The sequence below is a fragment of the Lepidochelys kempii genome, chromosome 5, assembly GCF_965140265.1.
Source record: "Lepidochelys kempii isolate rLepKem1 chromosome 5, rLepKem1.hap2, whole genome shotgun sequence".
Taxonomy (NCBI): domain Eukaryota; kingdom Metazoa; phylum Chordata; order Testudines; family Cheloniidae; genus Lepidochelys; species Lepidochelys kempii.
In genome coordinates this window covers 18512467-18535669 of record NC_133260.1, presented here as the reverse complement: position 1 = coordinate 18535669, position 23203 = coordinate 18512467, and the positions used below count along the sequence as shown (strand labels likewise).

Genomic DNA, 23203 nt, shown 5'->3' with positions numbered 1-23203 from the left:
CTCCCTCCAAGTCTGGTGTCCATACATCACCGAGCTGTGCTTCCGTGTGTTAAATCTGTGATTATTTTGGGGTGAGGGAGGTCTATATTCTCAGAAACATCCAGCCAGAGTTAGTCACGCCCTCCAGAGGCAACTACCACCTACCCTTGTATTGGACCCAGTCATTGTAGGGGAAGAAGGTGACAATGATACTGGGTTCATGGATAGAACATCTAGGCCCACAGTCTACCCACAAGCCTTCTACTGAAATGTCAATTGCCAGTCCCTCTGGGCCTGACCATAATGACTGAAAGCAAAAATCAAACAGGATAAAAACCACTCATGGAATTTATTCTCCATGAACTAGCTGCACAGACTGCCAGGAATATGAAAAATGTGTGTGATAGATTGACATAAATATGTCAATAATTCATACCGAAGAGTAGAATAAAGTTAAGAGGGAATTATAAGAAAATATGAGCCCTCCAGCTATGATAATTAGCATGCAAAAGCATGGTCATAGGCTAGAACATATGACCCATGATGTTAGGACTGCTTATTTAAAAATAAAGTGTGAAGGTGAGGCTGATGGACAACTGTTGTGTGCATATGCTTTCCAAAGAGCATTATAAACTGTAAAGTGAGTACAGGACAAAAAGACCCCAATCTATTTCTCTAAAGAATATAAGTCTGGTAAATGTATGCCAAGGCAAGCAGTGTGGGCTAGTGGAGAGTGCAATAGTCTGGAACTCAGAAAACATGGATTCTATTCCTGGCTCTGCCATTAGCCTTCTGGGTGACCTTGCACAAGTCATTTCAACTCTGTGTGCCCCAGTTTTCCCATCTGTAAAATGGCAATAATGATACTGACCTACTTTGTAAAGTGCTTTGAGATTTACTGATGAAAAGTGCTATATAAGAGCTAGGTGTTATTATTTCATGCAAGACTGTTATATCCTTCCTGAAGGGTCCATATGTGGTAATATCTTTGTGGAAGATGCCATAGAAGGCAGTTTAAACTAAAGTGAGAGGATGAGGGGGCAAAGGATGGTATGAGATGCCTGAGTCTAAGAAATGCTGCTCTGTCAAACCATCAGGGACAAAGGGGCAATCTGGTAAAGTATGCATTCTCCAGAACAGTACAAGATTTCTTCCAAGTTTAATGGCATGACTTGGACCTATCTACATAAGTTGGTGCAGAGTTTAAGGCTAGATACATTATGCAGATTGCTTTTTTTTATTTTGATCCAATTCTCTTTCAATTCTTAATAAATCTCATTTTGGTACAAACCAAAGGGTCTTAAAACTTTGGGGGATTTGAAACAGATGATCCTGAATAGGTGCAACAACTTTCAACCTCTAAGAAGAGATGTGAAGCAAGGCTGTCTGGTGTCGCCCCTGATCAGTATTCTCAGTCCACCTGGTACAAACTAACGAGCTCTCTACCATAATGTTTTGATCCTCCAAATGCACAAGAATGCCTAATTAAACACAGATGAACACTGAGTTTAAGGAGTATATGATGACAGTGTTTTATAAGGAGCAAGTCTGCTGGTAAGAAAATATTAGTGCAATTTTGGCAAACCTGGGTTTAATATAGAGAATGCTGGGTGGGATTTTGAAGACCAATCAACATTGGCCTAATTCCGTTCCCATTGAAATCAATGAAAATGTTTCTACTGATGGCAATGTGAATTTTGACATTGATTTCGAGTTAGACCAGGATGGAGTGCTTTTTGAAAATGCAACCCACAATGTATTCTTTTTATATTGTCTACTGGTTAACTTTGAGAAGAAGAAATTAACTGCAAAGACCGCATGTATTCTTACTACACTTCAGAATAATACTGTACTACACAACTTCAGATATTTTCCTTTTTAGTACTGGCTCATACCAGAAAACATTCAGAGGAACCCAGTCATGAGGTGAGATGTCATTTTGTTCAAATGAATGTGTACACAAACTCTAAGCTAGTTATAAGCCTTCCTTTACAGTATACTGTCCTCCTGAAAAGAAAATAATACTGTGTTTGCCATTTCATAGATTCATAGATTCTGAGACCACAAAGGACCCATTCTGATCATCTAGTCTGATCTACTGCAGGCCACAGAACTTTCACAAAATTATTCCAGTTTGCACGAGAACCGATCTTTTAGAAAAGCAGCCAATCTTGATTTAAAATTTGTCAGTGATGGAAAATCCAACACAACCCTTGTTCCAATGATTAATTACCCTCACTACTAAAAATGTATGCCTTATTTCCAGTCTAAACACCACTTCAAAACACTTCATCAGAGAACAAACATCAAAATAAAAGGTAAGGCATTGTACTGACTTCTTCCTGTTCCAAAGGTTCGGTCAACAGAGAGTGTTGGGAATGGCACAGGCCGGAGGGTGAACTGCGGGTGTGGATATCCACATGTTGGCGATGGCAGAATTCCTGGGTACTGGGCACTTTCTAGTGTTGGCACTGGGATGGCACTGACAACAGCTGAAAAGAGAGAGAAGGAGAAAGAGAATTAAAGATCTCTTAACATTTGTAGAAAGTTAAAAATAAATGGATGGATCTCGCAGAAAACTACAAATGGCCACATTTCCAAAGCAGGTGCCTAAATTGCAGCCACAAAATATGTATTTTGTACAGTGCCTGATACAGTGGGGTCCTGATCCATGACTAGGGCTCCTAAATGCTATGGTAATATAAAAGATAAATAAATAAACAAACAAACAATGTGTGTATGCTCTTTCTAGACAAACCAACACACATACATACACCACATTTGTATACAGAAATAGGCATGTTTCATGTGACTGGGATATTTTCACATATAAAAAGCCGCTTTTATGTATGAAACTATCTGCACACATAAATGCCTGTTTCAAGGGTGCAAATTAGGCAGACAAGTTTGAATATTTTCCTGTTAAGTGACAAATATTTGAAATGGAAATGGATGAATCAAGGCTCCAAGAGCCAGGATATGATCTTAGTGACTCTACTAAAGTTATTCCTGCTTTACACCAGTGTAACTGAGATTGGCCTTACTTCCTCAGGGCTTGGCTACACTTATATTTTATAGCGCTCTAACTTGCTGGCTCAGGGGTGTGAAAAATCACCCCGCTGAGCACAGCAAGTCAGACCGCTTTAAAGCGCTAGTGTAAACAGGCTCCGAGTGCTGGGAGCTGTGCTCCCAGTGATCGGAGCTAATCCCCTCCTGGAGGTGGATTACCAGGAGCGGTGGGAGAGCTCTCTCCTGGCGCTCGCACGCGACCACACTCGCACTTCAAAGCGCTGCTGTGGGAGCGTTCCCACAGCAGCGTTTTGAAGTTTCCAGTGTAGCCATGGCCTCAGTGTGTACATTTAACTCTGAGTGTTCTAATGGGAATTACAACCAAGAAAGAGAGGAAAGAGAAACAATGCGTTATGCAAATTAATCACCTGAACATTTAAGGCTTCTCCAAAGCATATGAACCATTTTGGTTTGGAAACTGGCTCAAAACCTAATGAAATCAGGATTTCTTGTGAGTGAGTTCCAGTATGTTCTGGTTTTGAACAATCCAGGAACAAACAACCAATAACAAAAACAATGGGCCAAATTCTGAATTCCTTTACCGGTTTTTATGCACTTCTTACTCAGGGAAACTCCCACTGACTTTAACAAAAGTTTTGCCTGAGTAAACACTGAGTAGTAACTTCAGGATTTGCCCCAATGATGATATTTTTGGCTTATGTAGCACTTTTAGCACGTGAATTGCAAACAATATAATAAATATTAAAATAGACATTATTATTACTTCTAGCCCTTATTAAATCCACCACACAGAGTTGTAAACTGGGCAATTTGCCCAAGGTCACACAAAGAGTCAGTAATTGGGCCAAAGCTGATTCCTTATTACTTCTTTAAGCACTAAACAACACAGTCTTTGTTGGGCATTTCTGTACTTCCAGAGGAAAACGGGAGGTGTAGAACCGCACAAAACTTTTATTAAGAAATGATAGTCGTAATATTTTGAACGTTCAAAATGTCTAGGTTCAATTTACCCATCCTCAGAATAGAAATCTTACTATTCAAAGATTTAATTTCATCCGTGGAAATCATTTTATTCACACTTTTAAAAGGTTAAATAATAGTCTTCCTGTTTGTAACATTGTTAATGCACTGCAAAAACAATCATTCTGTATTGAGTCATAAAAAATCCAACACATTTATTGAAGGCCATCCCTTCATTCTTCTCCAAGATATAAGTAATAAGAATAAAAAAAAATCAGAGTATTCACTGTAATATTATATTTATGTAGAGAAGCTAAGGGAAAAGATAGCTTCAAGCATTTTCAAAAAGTCTCTGCAATATGACAAGAAATTTGTTCTGACATAGCCTAACAAGAGTTGAATTTGTATTTGATATGGATGCTTTAGGAGTTTGAAAGCAGAAATTCCCTTACCAGATTTTGGAGCTCCCTGATCACTGCCCTTCTGCGTCAAAAATTTTCAATATGTCCTATAAACATGTAATCTAAGTATGGCTTATTGAATTTACAAAGTAGAGATGCCAAAGCTGTGCTCAGTAGCCCAAAGTCCACAGATGTTGCCAAACACAGTATCAACATGATTATTTCCACAACTTGGGAAAACATACTTAAAAAAAATCAGTGATAATAAACCCCCAAAAGTGATTCATTCTATGAGCATATTTCTTCCTCACACAGATGTATTATAAAAAATAAATATACTGGAATTCTGTAGGTAAATCACAAGAACATAAAACTAAGTAGTCAAAATTTTTCTACCTCCTTTTTAAAAATCTGCCCTTATATAATGATACACTCTTATCAAGTTATTTGTTATCTCAGCACCTACCCTATTATAACATTTTGACTAAGCCAATCAGAAAATGGAAAATCTGCTGTGGTGATGCTAAGAAGGAGCACAGGTCTTTCACCAGTAGATAACACTCTGAATTCAACTGTCCTGTTTTCCAAGATTTTACTCCATAATTTGTCAACATTTTGATACAACAAATTGTGATATAGCCTCCTGCACAAACAGACTTGGGATCAAAATCCAGATCTTTGATTTTAAATGCTTGGGGAGAAGGAAGGTGTTTAGGACTATGTATCAACAGCTAGATTTCAGCCTCTTTTCTGGTTCTCAGCTCAGCTCTCAGCTCTTTGATCTGAGTATTTGACATCAATTGTGTTAGTTATGAATTGGAAACACTGCTCTGAATTGTTTTTCAATTTTGTCCTTGTGTGCGTCCAGGTCTTCGTTATTAATGAGATCAAGCCAGATTTCCACTGAGACTGTGACTTTAGCGTCATTGGACTGTAATCTGCCAAGACCCTATGAAACCCCCTTCAATTGCTTTATCAAGTTTAGTGCCTTCCTGTGAAGGAATTTAGAGACTTAAGAGTATCACAATGGCTACATTTCAATAACGATGATGGCTTCAAACAGTCTCACTTGTAGCATCATGAAACTCACCAATGTTTTTCCCTTTCACGTCAATACAAAAAGTTTCATTCAATAGCTTATTTGATCCTGAAGAACCCAAATAAACTGATTTTCTGTGCTTTTTAAGATCAGCTTAAATCACATCTATTTTGTCACTTAACAGTGCCAATGTGTTTATTTTACGTCAGAATAATGACCTCTTTTGATTTCTTCAGTCCTTTCTATAACTTATTTCCTATCACTTTTAATGTTTGGCACATTGAGTCAGATAAATTAAAAAAATACGATAAAGCCCCTCAAAAACATACCGCTTTTATTTTATGGAGAAAGAAACAGGTTTTTTACAACCCAGACTAAAAAGTTCCCAAATTAGACCTAAATGTGAGATCAATTTCTCCCGCGCCCCCATGTATCATTATATAATCTCTCTATTAGACATATACTAGTGGGAATAGGATACAGATAGAAAACAGGACCTCACCCTTCTAAAACTATTTATGATTTGATCCTAAAAAACCCAACAGCACATTTATCCATATACACTGACCTATAAAGCGGACTGATTTTACTTATACCGGTATTGTCCCATTGCAATTATAATGAGTTTGATTCTGATCTTGCCTACAACACGTCGACATCAGTGTAATTCCACTGCCCTTATTCATATCTCCCTTGTATCAGGTAAATCAGGAGTAATGCTACTGCAGCTAGTGCAGTTATTGCAGCGTCAGTCTAGTGTGAGAAAGAGGATTATCAGGCCCATCAACATCAGTGATGTGACTTCTGATTTTCTCTGAAGTAAATGAGATCAGAATCCAACCCACTGAATCTTTATCCTGTGCATTCTCCAATATTTTTTACGTTTACAACTCCCCTTAGGGAAAGTATGTCAGGCCGGAATGTCAAAGTGTGCATGTGACCGCGTTATCTACAAGTGGATACAGCCTAAAAAGGAGACAGGTCCCAAGAATGATTTTTGCCTCTGTATATTTAAGTACTTCCTTACCTTAAAGTACACGTTGTTCCATTGACATCAGTGGGACTGCTCATGTGCTTAAAGTTAAGCACCTGTGTAATGGATTGCTGGATCAGGGCCTTATAGATTACTGGTAATGTAACATATACCAAATAATGTCTAGATTTAATATGTGTTGCGCAGTTCTTTGAAACCAAGGGATTCTTTCCAGAGATAAACATCTCCATCCTGTAGTCCATGCTGAGAATCACACTGCACAGTAATGCATAAAGAATGAGGAGAACTTGTGGCACCTTAGAGACTAACAAATTGATTTGGGTATAAGCTTTCGTGGGCTAAAACCCACTTCATCAGATGCATGGAGTGGAAAATACAGTAGGAAGTCTATTATTGAGTGTCCAGGTTAGTGTTTTTGTTGTGTGATGTGTAGTTGCTTGTGAGTATTTGCATCAGGTTGGGGGGCTGTCTGTAAGCGAGGACTGGCCTGTCTCCCAAGGTCTGTGAGACTGATGGATCATCCTTCAGGATAGGTCTACAACCTATCCTGAGGGACGATCCCTTACCCTCACAGACCTTGGTCAGTCCTCGCTTACAGACAGCTCCCCAACCTGAAGCAAATACTCACAAGCAAGTACGCACCACACAACCAAAAACACTAACCCAGGAGCCTATCCTTGCAACAAACCCCATTGCCAACTGTGTCCACATATCTACTCAAGGGACACCATCATAGGACCTAACCAGATCAGCCACACCATCAGAGGCTCGTTCACCTGCACATCTACCAATGTGATATATACCATAATGTGCCAGCAATGCCCCTCTGCCATGTACATTGACCAAACTGGACAGTCTCTATGCAAAGGAATAAATGGACACAAATCAGATGTCAAGAATTGTAACATCCAAAAACCGGTCGGAGAACACTTCAACCTCCTTGGACACTCAATAACAGACTTAAAAGTGGCAATTCTTCAAAAACAAAAACATCAAAAACAGACTCCAATGAGAAACTGCAGAACTGGAATTAATTTGCAAACTGGACACCATCAAATTAGGTCTGAATAAAGACTGGGAGTGGATGGGTCACTACAAAAACTAAAAACTAATTTTCCCATGCTGATATTTCCCCCTACTTTTACTCACACTTTCTTGTCAACTGTTTGAAATGGGCCACCCTGATTACCCCTACAAAAGTGATTTTTCCTCCTGTTGTTAATAGTCCACTGTAATTGAATTGTCTCGTTAGAATTGGTTTAGTAACTCCCATGTTTTCATGTACTATGTATATCTTCCTGCTGTATTTTCCACTCCATGCATCTGATGAAGTGGGTTTTAGCTCACGAAAGCTTATGCCTAAATACATTTGTTAGTATCTAAGGTACCACAAGTACTTCTCGTTGTTTTTGCTGATACAGACTAACACGGCTACAACTCTGAAACCTGTTGTAATGCATAAAGAGTACATTTGTTGGCTAAATTTTATAATTAAGAACAGCAATGATTATAATAAATATAACTCTTTGTAACATGTGTCCCCAAGTACTGTACACATAGGAAATGTACACATAGGAAATGTGTGGTCTAGTGGTTAGAGCAGTGGACTGGGAAGTTAGGACTTCTTGATTCTATTCCCACCTACTGAATCATTGTGAAGCCTTGGGAAACCATGGTTTACTCCTTTGTAAAATGTGGCTAGTGCTATTTACCGTAGTTGTGTTATGAGGCTTAATTAATTAATATTTGTAAGATGCTTTGCGATCCTCAAATGGAAGAAGCTCTAGATGCACTATTGTTCTCACATACAATTGTAAGAGGGAGTAAGAGATGCGCTACTCACGAGGGTTGTTTGGTTGTGAATCCATCGGAATCATGAGCTTGGCACGAGTGGCTCTGCGGGCAGCAAGCGAGCGCTCTAACGTGGACATGCTACTTCCCACATCCTCCGTGTCAGGACCTAGTGAAAAGCAACACAGTGGCTATGTTAATAACGGCTAAACACCAAACTGTTTCCCTCTTTACCATATGTCTTGCAGTAAAGTGGATGGATATTTTTTCAGACATCTATCATTAAAACCGGTCACTTAAATGGTATCATCTCCTAATTGTTCTGCACAGACTACTTTGGACACCATTCCTGAATAAAATGGTTGTTTCTCATTTTCTTACAACTGTCTTTAAATGTAAATTTCTCCCTTTACAATCAAATCCTGGTTTAACTCCCCTTTCTCCCTGCCACTGAAACAAAAATTGCTTCATAAAAATGACACTAACCCTGTGCCTCAACATTTCTTGTTACCCACTTCCCTTAAAGTTCAAACAAAGTATCATGGCCAGATTTGGGTGCATAAAGTAGGACGTCTAAATCCATAATCTAGCACCTAAATAACTGGCCTTATCTGCAGAGATGCTTTATATGCACCCACCAAGTCCCAGCCAATTCAAATGATTGGCTCAGCAGCTACAAAAATCAGGCATTATACCTAGGTACAAAATATAGATGTAGGTATCTTCAGGTAGCCAAACTGAAAGTTTTAGTCCAATTATACTCATACAGAGATGTTTGGTGTAACCAAAGAAGCTAGGGTAACTATCTCTGGTCACGGAGGTACCTTATTTTCCGTGGTTTGGTACAGTAATTCCCAATGAAATAGAAGATACATTTTCTGGTTCCCAGATTGTATCATATCTCATATGTATATTATATTAATGTCACATAAGTAGTTAAACTACCATGGGAAAACGAGTTTATTATCGCCATAATAACATAAATTGAGTTTATTTGGTATCTTTGAGTAGTTCACCTCCATTTTACCTACTCATCTCCACAGGGCTATTACTTTCTAAACCTCTGAGCAGCTCATAAACTTTTTTTTAAATAAGTGTCTCTACAAAACTATTTCCTTCAAATTATCTTGATTTAATTTTCAGGACTAAAATCTCAGTAACTGTTTTAAGGTCCAAAATCTAGTGATTAAATAGGGCGAGGACAATATGTTTTATTCAGTTGATATTTTAGGATTCCTAGTACTATAAAAGTATTTGTATGTGGCCTAGTTGTTTGCATGTATTTGTATCTAGCTCTTATAGCGAGGCAACTGGTGTGCTGTGACCACTGATTATCTTGGGTTTGATCCAAAGTTCATTGAAGACAGTGGAAAGACTCTAGTTGATCATAATGGGCCTTGGATTAGGGTCCATGATCATCTTACTTATGAACAGATTATAAAGTCTTTGGGGCAGGGATCATTGTTTTGTTGTATGTTTGTGAAGCGCCTAGAGCAATGAAGCTGGGGCCTCTCGGTGCTAATCCAAGACAAATCAAAAAAAGAAAAAAAGACAAACCACTATGTAAGAGTTCAAACCCTAAAATCCTGACAGCAACCTCTGATTTTTAGATCATTTTAGAGGTTTGAAATCCAATTAGGTCTGCCATTTCTTTCACACTAACGCCTGTACCTCCTATGGTAGGTAAGGAATAGAGAGTCACAAACCATAGTAGCAGCTGAAGAAATCTAAGCATTTACCATCATATATATCACCAAAGAATCTGAAATACTTAAAACCCTATGTGATTTTCCAGACTAACTTGCTTCTGTCACTCATGAATGATGCACCCATGCAAACTCATGCCAAATATACTTATATTTTGAATCTATATATTGCTTCTTCTTCCCCACCGCATTACATTTTATTACTGAAAAAAGTTTCTCTAGCAAAAGGGAAGCCTGTACAGTTTAAGGATAGAAAAGAAAAGCTAGGCTGTCTGTATACTACACTGAAATTGCATTCTTTGCATTAGAGTTTTTTTTCTCTCTGGACCAAATTCTGATCTCACTTACGATGGTGAAACTCTTTTTTACTGTGTTGTCTCTCTGCTCCATTTTTCATTTGATTTTTTTTCCATTGTGTTCACCCCCACACTATGTCATTCCCTTCCTCCCCCCGCCACCAATAGGTTCTCCTAAAGTGGAATGCAAACTCACGGCTTGTCTACATGGAGACATGCATTGCAAGCCAGGAATATACAGCATGCTAGCCTGCCGTGTTCACCATGTGGAGCCTGCAACTGCACACTAAAGCACTATAGTACACTTTGACTAGCTGGTTCACACAGTAGTGTCCTCATGACCAGTTTGTATGTGCAGGCTAGGGCACTGAAGATTTACACCCCAGCTTGCGGTGTACTAATTGACCGTGCAGACAAGCTCTCAATAACGTTTGATTTCCAGCGAAGTTCTGAGCCCATCATGAAAGAATGGAGTAGAAATCAAACATAATGCATATTCTTCTCATTATTAACCGATGCAAAGTAGCATGTCATTTTGGAAAAATGAAATGTACCTGTTCTGCAGACACTATTGAATTGCTTAATATTTGATTTCTTGAAAAATCATTCTTATCCATTAAACCAATTGGGAATATTTGATTACGATAAGCTAAAACCTTCCAATATTGTATAAAATATACTCTGCTCATCAATTGTGGGTCCAGGTGATTTTTTCCTTCCCTCAGATCTCAATTTCAACATATGTACTGCTCCACTTGCATTAGAAGCTACCCATGCAGCTAGTCATGCTGTTATATTAGACAGGAAGTATCTGCCACCATGCCCAGTCGCAGTGTTGCCAACTTTCCCAATTTTATTACAAGTCTCCTGATAATTGGTGTTTGTTAGAGCCCCAGTTGCTGGAATCTAGACTGGTTATCATCTGAGAATCCCAGATTTCATTTTTTTGTGGCTACAGAGAAAAGCTTGACAGCATGAACTCTAAATACTCCAACATCAGAAGGCAAATAAACAGAACCTAAAGTTAATTATTTTTAAATCTCGTGATTTTTTTAAACCAATCTGCGGATGGCTTGACTTGTGATTTTTGAATGCCTGGAGCTGGCAATCCCACCAGAACTGTATTGGGCCTGTTAATCACTGCTGTCATTGGTGGAGGGGGCCTGCAGCAGGGGACTCCCTCAGAGGCACATTTTAGAGCAACCACCGTAGCACCCTTTACGCATGTACATTGCACATTTCCACCCCGTGTTGGCTTGATTCTGCCGGCTGCTCCCTTTGGTGGGTCTAGACTCCCCAGTCCTTATGTCTAGGAGTGCAACAATGGGAGGGTGGCAGGCCCATGTATAAGGAATATGAGCAGCCTTTTCTCTCTCAGATAAAACTGTATCTAGCTAGGCCAAATTTGGACCATAGCACCCAGATTTATTGATTTTAGGACTGACTGTGTTATTCTGCCCCCCAAAGAGACTATTTACATATCACTACAGATGCTTGAAGTTAAAAACAACTCCAGGCAGAGCTGGGACATTTCAGTGAGCACAATGGCGGTGCTGTTACCAGACTGTGAGGCACTCTTGCTGCCCAGCTGAGTTTCAGACTGGCTGTGGCTGACTGGTGTGATGTCTTGACAGCTCTGCATCGGCGAGTCTCTTCCTGAGGGGTCAGAACCTGACGGCTTTTCAATATTCTTCATCTCCATCTCTTCATGGTGTATCCAGAGGTCTGGGGGCCTCAAGTCTTTCTGGCTGCCCTTCCTTTTACCAGCACTATGGGTAGCACGCTTTCTATGGAAAAAGTCAAAATTGAAATCTAAGAAAATTGAAATCTAAGAAAATAAAAAAAACCAAAAACCTTAAATATTAAGTGATCTCAGGTTACACAACAAATAAATCCAATTAGGTTTGTCCTACAAGGCTTAGGAACCAGTTATCTTGGATCTGGCTGCTATGCCTTTAGGCCTCTAGAGATAAATGTATTATTGCGATATGTTAAATCCCCAGGGCATGGGGGTAGGTACCACCACATGTCTGTCTAGCACCAGCTGCTTGCTGATCCATGAAGTGGCACTGGCATTAGTTCCAGATGAGGCCACTTGCCAAGCCCTTAGAGCTAGACATAAAGGTGTCTCACTGACAGCATATGTTTAGGAGATGAATGAAAGGGGCAAGTGAGAGGAAATACTGCTGTTTGCTCCAGGGGGTGGACTTGGGTCTCAGCAGGGTAGGTCATCTGTGCACCAGCTGATGTGCAATTGGAGAAAAATTCCTTCCAGAAACAATAGGGGAATTGTGAAGTTCCTCTTGGGAAGACTATAATTTCTGATTTAACTACATATAGCAACAACAATTGAATAGTGCAGAATATATTCCCATAGTGTCCTGCAGGCCTCATACTTTCCATAAATGGCTACAGCATACATTATATTTCTTAAAAGTATATTAAAACATTATTTTTATCCCACAAAAGCTAAGAAATTCAGAGTGATATATCCCACAGCAACATTAACTTTCCTCCTTATGTATATTCATTACAATATGTTCTATCCTTACAAGACCACACAGTGTATGTGTGTATGTACACAAAACATGCACGCACACATATTCAGAGACATATGTGCATCTGCTGTTACAGAAAACGTATGCAACTTAAATATAAATCAAGAGCTCTCTGTTGCAGCTACCTAAAAAGTTTCACTGGGGATGCATTATTTAAACTCACTTTAAGCAATCTAAAAATATGGAAAACGTGCAGCCCCTCTGTTTTATTTTTAATGGTATTAATTGCAGAACAATCTGCCTGAGCATTCACATAGCATTTTTCATCTGCAGATCTCAAAGCAGTTTACATAAACGGATAAGTATAATCCGATTTATAAGTGAGGAATGTGAGATACACCTCGATGAGGCCAAAATTTTCAAACTTGGGTGCACATTTAGTCATCAGAAAAACAGCAGCTTGATTTTCACATGTTGAGCACTCCCAACTCTTATTCAAACTTCAGAAACAGACTTCAAAGAGAAACTGCTGAGCTATAATTCATTTGCAAACTTAACATCATCAGTTTGGGATTGAATAGGCACTGAGAGTGGTTGGCTCACTACAAAAGAAATTTTCCCTCTCTTGGTATTGACACCTCCTCATCAATTATTGGGAGTGTACCACATCCACACTAACTAAATTGGCCTTCAACATTGATTCTCCACTTGTAAGGTAACTCCCTTCTCTTCATGTGCCAATATATATTTATGCCTGTTTCTGTAATTTTCACTCCGTGCATCTGAAGAAGTGGGTTTTTTACCCACAAAAGCTTATACCCAAATAAATCTGTTAGTCTTTAAGGTGTCACCGGACACCTCGTTGTTTTTGTGGATATAGACTAACATGGCTACCCCTCTGATACCAACTCCTGTTGAGCCACACAAGCTATTCATGCCAAAATGCACTTTATACATCTACCGAGTCATCACAGGCCTGATTGAAAGACCATTGAGCCAGGAACTCCTGAGTTCTAATTCTGCTCTGCCATTTATTTACTTGATCAAGTTGCAATCAATAAAACATTTACTTACTGCAACTATCTCGCATGGGAGTCATGAACATTCATTTGTTTGTAAAGTGCTTTGAAGATATCTGGTGCTGAGTGCAACCACTATTAAATCTTAAATGTCTTTTTGGTAATTGAATTAAAAATTAAGATGTACTACTCTTTACTTTTAAACTTTCCAATACACACAGACAGAGTATGGTATTATACAGTACACCTTGTGGAATTCACTAAGACACAGTACACGTTGAATCTTTTAAGAACGCTCTTTCCACTTTGCTGAAACATTGCCTTTTGTTATGCAGACACTATCCTAACCAGCTTGGATGAGGCAAATAAGTGAAGACATAGCTGATAACTCATTAGCATCAGACCTTGGAAAGGATGTTTTGTCCCCTGCAGGAGAACAGCTTTTTGTCTCTGATTTAAACCAATTACTGTACCATATCATAAGTCTTCCAGCAGATAGGGATTCTATCTCCCAGCAGCTGTAGACAAATAAATAGAAGAGAAGCTCAATGAAGCCTTTTGCAATTCACCCCATTTGCCCTGACAGCATCGTACATATAACACTTGTCTGCACTTTTGTTTTTGTAACAGGCTACAGTAAAAGGAACGCAGCTGATATAAAGGTGCTAGTAAGAAAAAAATCTCTTTACAAATGAGAAGTGATTTCACTTTCAGCTCAGTTATTTCCTTCAGGTTACCATGAAAGGAGTGGAAATGACACGTCTTCCCTACCACCATTCACACCACCAACAAATGCAACCTAATGCCTGGCAGGCAAGAGTCAAAAACATAAGATGCAGCTAATGAGCAATGTCAAGGTGGGAGATGCAGAGAGAAAGGAAAAAAGCAGAAGACATATCCCAAGAGAAAACTGCAGAGACATACTGAGGATGTCTAGTGGCTGCTGACTTATTCGCCTGAACTTTATTTTACTTTCTTTAAGTCTCCACCTAGCTTCTCCTATCTCTGTACACATTTGCTACCATCAGTTACAATTGTACCTTGCCGGTAATCTTTATTTATTTCTCATATTTTTCCTTTACCCACTTCAGATGCCTAACATCATATTCTCTACCTGACAACTTCTGAAGGACAACCTCCTATTAGCTAGCTGCTGTGCTCTGGAGTGGCTTAGGAACAGAGGATTTACCTAACTGGATCAGAGTAGAGGTCCACCTATACCAGTACCTTGCTTCTTGCAGTGGCCAGTACCTGAGTTTTTTGAACTTCTCAGGTTTTAATTTACATTGCACATGTGAGATTTCATGGTTTTAGCTTGCTGCAAAGGCCATTAATAAGCATTATATTATACAATCTAAGCACAATGTCCTTTACCATCCAATCCTGACAAACTCCTGCAGCAGTGAAGTTCATGGATTGGCTATATACTGCATAAAGTAGAATCACAAACACATAGGGCTGGAAGGAACCTCAAGATGTCATCTATTTAATCTCTCTATGCTGAGGCAGGATTAAGCATATCTAGACAATCAGTGCCAGATATTTGTCTAACCTGTTCTTAAAAATATCCCGTGATGGGGATTCCATAACTTGTGCTTAACTATCCTTATTGTTAGAAAGTTTTTCTTAATATGTAACCTAAAGTCCTTCAATGCAAACAAAGCTGATTATTTTTTGTCCTACCCTCGGTGGACATGGAGAACAATTGATCACTGTCCTCTTTATTACAACCTTTTCCATTTGTGAAGACTGTTACCATGTCCCCCGAAAGCCTTCCCTGGTCTAGTCTAAACATGGCCAATTCTTTTAACCTTTAGTCCTAGGTCATATTTTTAATATCTTTAATTTTCTCTCTATTTACTGCCCTTTACTTTATGTAATTTTGTCTCATTGTTTACTTGTACTCCTCCATCTGTCTCTCCACCTGTTGTCTCTTGTCTTATACATAGATTGTAAGGTTTTTGGGGCAGAGACCGTATTTATATTCTGTGTTTCTCCAGTGCCTAGCACAATGGGGTCCTGGTCCATGACAAACAAATAAATACATATATTCACACATACATGTGGATACTAGGGAGATGTGTTATATATAGAAGTTAAATTGCCTGATCTTTTATTAATGAATAGTAAGGCTGCACATGAGCATGGGTCACAGGGCTGTCCCCGGCACTGGCCAATGAGGGCAAACAGATGTAGTTCCCACCTGAGGGAAGTACGAGTGCCCATGTTCTGAGTGCATGCCAGGAAACTACAGAGGATATGACTACTGAGATGTTTCAGAATTTGAGGCAATTCAACGTACTTCAAGAGCTGTATCGCCTGCTGTAGGTACAACAGAACAACGTAAACCTGACCTCTTAATCATCCCACTTTCCTGCTTTTTATAGAGGTCTAAATTACTGGAAAGCTAGTATGGCTGATACATTATTCCTCCCTGAAGTCAGAGACAGAAAATAGCTATTAGGTTTCCTAATCCATCCCTCTGTCAGTACAGTGTTTTCCTACAGTATATTTTATAGTGCTTTGCCCACTCATGTTTTAAATGCCTCAAGGATGGCCTTCCCTGCTCTTGGGAGATTACTGTACACTACAGTATTAAAAACTTTCATTGTTAGGAAGGTTTCGCTCATATTCAACATGAATCAACCTTTTCTTGATGTCATCTCATTCACAGGTTTTGAAACTTTGGTTTGGTTTTGGTTAACACAGTCTCCACATCCTCCAATCTCTTTTACACAGTAGCAATCCAATAAGAGCTCTCGGCAGTGTTCAAAGCCCATCGCAGTCAACAGAAAGGCTCCCATTGTCTTGCATGAGCTTCGGGGCCAGACTTTTCAAGAGCAAGGAACCCACAGTTGAAGCGGATTGTCAAAATAACTCAGCATTCAACATGTTGAGCTCTTCTAAAAACCTGGACACTTATTTTGGTGTCTAAATAGGGAATGATTTTTTTTTGAAAATCAGCCTTGAGTGTAGGTACTAAATTCTTTTGGAAATTTGGCTCCCAGTTACTATATTATACTATAAACTCCGCTGCCTCTGAGCTTGATAAGTCAAAGCTAATTTCAGCAGACGGTGAAACAATTTAGTCACATATTCTTATATTCTTATACAGAACAGGTAATCATCAGGTAATCTATTCCTTGTCGCCTCTGGAAAACAGAGACTAAGGACACCTACCCTGTCCATGACCATCCTTTTGTTGCTCGCACTCTTTTTCAAGCATCAACAAAAATCAATGCAATAGACTTTTGACTTGCACTTAGACTAACTATTTGTCATCCTCATACGCAAAACATGATTAAATTTTATATCAAAAAGTTCATTATTTCACAATAGTATAATTACTGTATAATTCTGAATCAATTAACTGGTAAAATCCAACTCGGTGGCAAATTAGGTGACTCCAGTGGAATATCTTCTTCTTATACCAGGGCCAGATGTCACCTTTAACTTTCTGGGACTAGAGCACCCACGGAAAAAAATAGAGCACCCACTGCCAGCCTCCCCAATCAACTCCTCCTCCTCCTCACAGCACCTCATGACCGTTGGTGGGCCCTGCTGATCAGCTCCTCCCGCTCCCTCCCAGTGCTTCCTGCCCACTGCAGTCAGCTGTTCAGTGGCATGCAGAAGGAGCGAGGAGGGGGTGCACTCTGGGGAGGGGGGCTGGAATGGGGCGGGAGCGGGCAGGGGTGGGAAGAGATGGGGCAAGGGTGGGAACTTGGGGGAAATGGGTGACGTGGGAGGCGGGGCCTTGGGCAGAGCGGAGCTTGAGCACACCCCGGCAACTTGGAAAGATGCCACCTCTGGTGCACCCTACACTGTCCCTTTAAAATATATGAAAATGGTCTCAGTGCTGTTTTCTGGCATTTTTTACATATATATGAATAACAGGAACAACAGATGTTAACTTTCTTTTGCAGGACAAAAGCCTCACAACAGGCTGAAAACTGAGCCTGAACTTCTCCATTTTTCAGCTGAATGGGGAGAGGAAGTCAAGTCAGGCAGTCTGGTACCTAGAAGGCATTATCAGGCATGCAGACAGATCACATTTTTCCTTAAATCAATGGAATTGATTGATTGAACAGAGATGGGGTGGGCCATGAGGGGGCTGGGTCTGGCTGTCTGATTCTGAGAAGCAGCCCTCGGCCCCAATAAATGTTTGAGCTACTTTTTAGCATCACCACACCCTCTCCCATTCTACTGTGTGCTCCCAATGTGCTCCATCAAGGGTAGGCCATCTGTGGCAAAGGGACTGGAGTTGGGAATTCCCATATGACAGGGAAATTCTCTCCACTGGCCAGTTGCATCCAGTTTCTGGAACTTTTGCACCCTCTAAGTGGCACAAAGTGGCTGGATCTGATTACATATTTCAGCCTGTGATGCCACATCCTCTAAATGCTCATTTGAGGACCTTGCTCATACCATCTTTGAAACCTAACAACAGAAAAGACATTAAAAAGTGGCCACTTTTTTGTCTGTTTGTTCAGGTATTTGACAGCAACATACTTCCTCTGTTGTGCTGAAGAACGCCTGGTGCAGATCACAGCCACGATCACCACCACCACCACCGTAATGACCCCAACGGTGACCACAATGATTACTAGAAGGTTGCTGTTCTTCTGAGGTGTTACACTGCCATGTGGAGGATGCATCTGCCCTATGGGAGGTTCTGAAAAAATATAAATGACGAGAGTTTCAGCAGCAAAATTTAACAACAGAATGTAAAAAAAACAGATGTCATGTACAACAACAGTTGGCAGAGACTGCTAGATCCAGGGTATAGACCTTTTGCCCATCAGATTGCCTGGATAAGTTTTGTCCCCAGTTGAGAGAGACAAGGAAAAAAAGGTATTTTATGCCACACAAATACTTCTCTGACATAATTGATGAAAGGTCATGGTTTATGAGAAATAGCCAACTTATTTCATGCAGGAAGACAAATTACTTGACACATTATGATCACAATTTACCCCCCTTCTCCTTCAGAAGCCACCCATAAAAAAAGGCACAATTTAAAGCCTGTCTGGGGTGTGTGAATTCTACTTAAAAACAGACAGTGGGTTCAGAATGGTGTCATAAAGCACTGAAATTTATGTTTCACTGTGTTTCAGTGGTATAGCAAACAGGAAAATATTGAAGCAGTAAGGACTGAGGTGCAAGGCGTTTACTGGAGATTAATGACCAGCTGCTGGGAGTTGATGGCTATCAGCTCATTATTGCTATTAGCAGCTAAAACTGAAAAAAAAAAAGCAATATGCATTTTTATTCCTTTCATAGCCTCTATTGATATTTACTGGAAAATTAATGTCTTGTGTATTAGCCAACCTGAATGTGTGATTCATCTCTCAAGATTCCATTCAGCTCATAATCAGCCACACATTATATTCTATTGTATTTATTGATATAGCTCCTCCGATGCAAGGTGTTAATCACGCTTCACTTGGAACATAATAGCAGATACAGAGGTCAATTCAATGGAATGACAAGACTGGACGCCAAATGATTAAGTTACATCATTTCAGGTTTCAGATCCCAATACCACGGACTTCAAAGATTGGGCCCTTGCTCACAAGCTTTTATGGATGCTACTACATGGTTGATGGCACATTTTTCAACTGCGTCGACAGCTTCTTGCATAATTTACATAGAAAAACTCCCCTTGCATACCATCCAGAGATGGCCCAATCATGCAGTCTTTATTTAACAAAATTTGCATTTTGGTCAAAGGAACTTTTTGCCAGAGTAAGGACTGAAGGTTCAGGATCATACATTATAGACACTAATGCAGGACAATATGAACTTTGGTTATTTTGTCTGCTAATGGATCCCATAAAGATTAAGAGCTCAGGAAAACCAAGAGATGATGACACTCAAGTTTGGAGAACTTGTCAATAACTTCATGAGCAGAGTCTGTCAAGAGTTTTCAGACAGCGGCATCATCCCAAAAGCCCATCTGTAACTTAAAAAAAAAGTGATTGTGAAGTCATTTTACCTTCATTAGAACTGAATGAGCAAATGACAAAGGTCAAAGCTTTCTAAATTGACATTTTAGCTAGTGATAAATGTAATTTTATTGTAATTTTCTATCTTCATTCTGTACTGTAGTGTCATTTCTTTATATAACAAATTAATTTGTTTAAATAAATTGACTTTTTCTCATAGTTCTTTTTCAAGCAATGGAACACGACAAGCTCTTGTGAGTTTCATGGCTTTTGTCATTAGAAGACCTAGTACAGGAATTCAGTAGTTTTTCATTTCCATATTGTGTATAAAGAATATGACATGTATAGTAAACACTGTAAAACAAATTAGCCCTTCCTCCTTCCCTAGTTCATGCATCCATCCTCTGTTCTCTCCGCAAAACTCAATTTTTCCATGAAGCCAACAACTATTAACCCAGATCCGTAAAATCCGCTAAACCAAGCAAAATAAACAAGCTGCAAGACAGAACCTTTCTGAAGGCTTTTCAGTAAATTTTGCCTCAAAAGTCTACTTAGAATATAAACTTCACAGAGCACGGACTGTGCCTTCTGTGTCTTGTACGGAGCACATGGGTGCTGCTTAAATAATAATAATTATTCCTATAAAAACAGTAAACAAATGGCAGGTCTGGTGTTCCATTCTTAACTAGTGAAGTAGGGGTAAGTCCATGGATGTAATACTAGTATAAAATTGATACAAGATGGAGGAAATTGTTCACGGCTTATTTTAATTTTTCTCTTGCAACCCAGGATAGTGATTCATATAATAAAGTACTGACTGGATTTGTCTGATCATTATTAAGGTAACAGAATCCATGTTCACACATTTTCCTCCAAACAAGATGTCCTGGACTCTAAACCCCCCTCGACCTCTTTGAAGCCAGGAACAGCCAACCAACAGGAATAGGCACAGGAAACTTCAAAAAAACACCGTAACAACTTAAAAGACATATCCAGACAGCAGTAATCATTTAAGCACACACATTACCTTTACCTATATAAACCACAAATTGATATTTTCTAGAGGCAATAGGAAGGGTTTTCTTTTTTAAAAAATTACAGTATCTCTTACATCTTAATATAACACTTGCTGAAAAAGACTAGAGAAGCTTCTATTAAAAAAGAACACCATGTTAAATAACAGCCTTCATCCTATCTTTCACACAACATAATATCCTTTAGAAACATCCATATTTTCTACAGTTTTCTCAGGGACTTAAGACTACACAGTAAATATGAATTATCTGGAATCAAGAAGCCTCAGATTGATTATTTGGATTTTAAACAAGATTGTTCAGCTTCACAGAAGTGGCATATAGCAATGCAAATGTAATTATTAGGTATTTCTGCACTTCTTCCCCAAGGGTGTCCAATGTCCTCCAAACAAGCCATTATTTTACTGTGCAACTTCTTTCTCTACTACACACTGTAGGCATGTGTCAAGGTTCCTTCCCCACTCTGAACTCTAGGGTACAGATGTGGGGACCTGCATGAAAGACCCCTATGCTTATTTTTACCAGCTTAGGTTAAAACTTCCACAAGGTACAAACTGTTTTACCTTTTGTCCCTGGACCATATGCTGCCACCATCAAAGTGTCTAACAAAAACAACAGGGGAAGTGCCCACTTGGAACCGTTTCCCCTCCCCAAATGCCCCCCCCAAGCCCTACACCCCCTTTCCTGGGGAAGGCTTGATAAAAATCCTCACCAATTTGCATACGTGAACACAGACCCAAACCCTTGGATCTTAAGAACAATGAAAAAACAATCAGGTTCTTAAAAGAAGAATTTTAATTAAAGAAAAAGTAAAAAAAAAAACAACCTCTGTAAAATCAGGAAGGGAAATACCTTAGAGAGTAGTCAGATTCAAATCCCTCTAGGCAAAACCTTAAGTTACAAAAGGACATAAAAGCAGGAATACACATCCCATTCAGCACAAATTACTTTATCAGCCATTTAAACAAAACAGAATCTAACGCATATCTAACTAGATCGCTTACTAACTCTTTACAGGAGTTCTGACCTGCATTCCTGCTCTGGTTCCAGCAAAAGCATCACACAGACAGAGAGGACCCTTTGTTCCCCCACCTCCTTCAGCTTTGAAAGTATCTTGTCTCCTCATTGGTCATTTTGGTCAGGTGCCAGCGAGGTTATCTTAGCTTCTTAACCCTTTACAGGTGAAAGGGTTTTTCATCTGGCCAGGAGGGATTTAAAGGTGTTTACCCTTCCCTTTATATTTATGAGAGCATGTAGGTAAGTCTAGTGGCCAGTAGGTTTCCGGTATAGGGTGTTTATGTGACCTGTATTTACCTACATGCCTCCAGCTTTCCTCCAGACCACACCACACGATCCATTGTCTACAGCCAAGCTCTATGATACAATCGCATTTGCTCCAACCCCTCAGACAGAGACAAACACCTACAAGATCTCTAGCAAGCATTCTTGCAACTGCAATACCCACCTGCTGAAGTGAAGAAACAGACTGACAGAGCCAGAAGAGTACCCAGAAGTTACCTACTACAGGACAGGCCCAACAAAGAAAATAACAGAACGCCACTAGCCATCACCTTCAGCCCCCAACTAAAATCTCTACAAGGATCTACAGCCTATCCTGAAGGATGACCCATCACTCTCACAGATCTTGGGAGACAGGCCAGTCCTCGCTTACAGACAGCCCCCACAACCTGACGCAAATACTCACCAGCAACCACACATCACACAACAAAAACACTAACCCAGGAACCTATCCTTGCAACAAAGCCCGTTGCCAACTGTGTCCACATATCTATTCAGGGGACACCATCATAGGGCCTAATCACATCACTATCAGAGGCTCGTTCACCTGCACATCTACCAATGTGATATATCCCATCATGTGCCAGCAATGCGCCTCTGCCATGTACATTGGCCAAACTGGACAGTTTCTACATAAAAGAATAAATGGACACAAATCAGACGTCAAGAATTATAACATTCAAAAACCAGTCGGAGAACACTTCAATCTCTTTGGTCACTCGATTACAGACGTAAAAGTGGCAATATTACAACAAAAAAACTTCAGAAACAGACTTCAACGAGAGACTGCTGAATTGGAATTAATTTGCAAACTGGACACCATTAACTTAGGCTTGAATAAAGACTGGGAGTGGATGTGTCATTACACAAAGTAAAACTATTTCCCCATGTTTATTTCCCCCCCCCTACTGTTCCTCAGACGTTCTTGTCAACTGCTGGAAATGGCCCACCTTGATTATCACTACAAAAGGTTTTTTTTCTCTCCTGCTGATAATAGCTCACCTTACCTGATCTCTCTTGTTACAGTGTGTGTGGTAGCACTCATTGTTTCATGTTCTCTGTGTATATAAAATCCCCCTACTTAATAATCCTGTATTTTCCACTGCCTGCATCTGATGAAGTGAGCTGTAGCTCACGAAAGCTTATGCTCAAATAAATTTGTTAGTCTCTAAGGTGCTACAAGTACTCCTTTTCTTTTTGCAGATACAGACT

General features: G+C 39.7%; 1 protein-coding gene across 1 annotated transcript in view; it reads right to left on the bottom strand.

The window, feature by feature from the left end:
* Positions 1 to 23203, bottom strand: part of DCC (DCC netrin 1 receptor) — a 958218-nt gene that overhangs the window by 34735 nt on the left and 900280 nt on the right. Inside the window, exons 23-26 of the mRNA XM_073343560.1 lie at positions 18223 to 18385; positions 11757 to 11983; positions 8247 to 8363; positions 2316 to 2471 (exon numbers count right to left, since the gene is read on the bottom strand). Of these exons, the coding sequence (XP_073199661.1) occupies positions 2316 to 2471; positions 8247 to 8363; positions 11757 to 11983; positions 18223 to 18385 (663 nt within the window). The remainder of the gene's footprint in view (positions 1 to 2315; positions 2472 to 8246; positions 8364 to 11756; positions 11984 to 18222; positions 18386 to 23203) is intronic.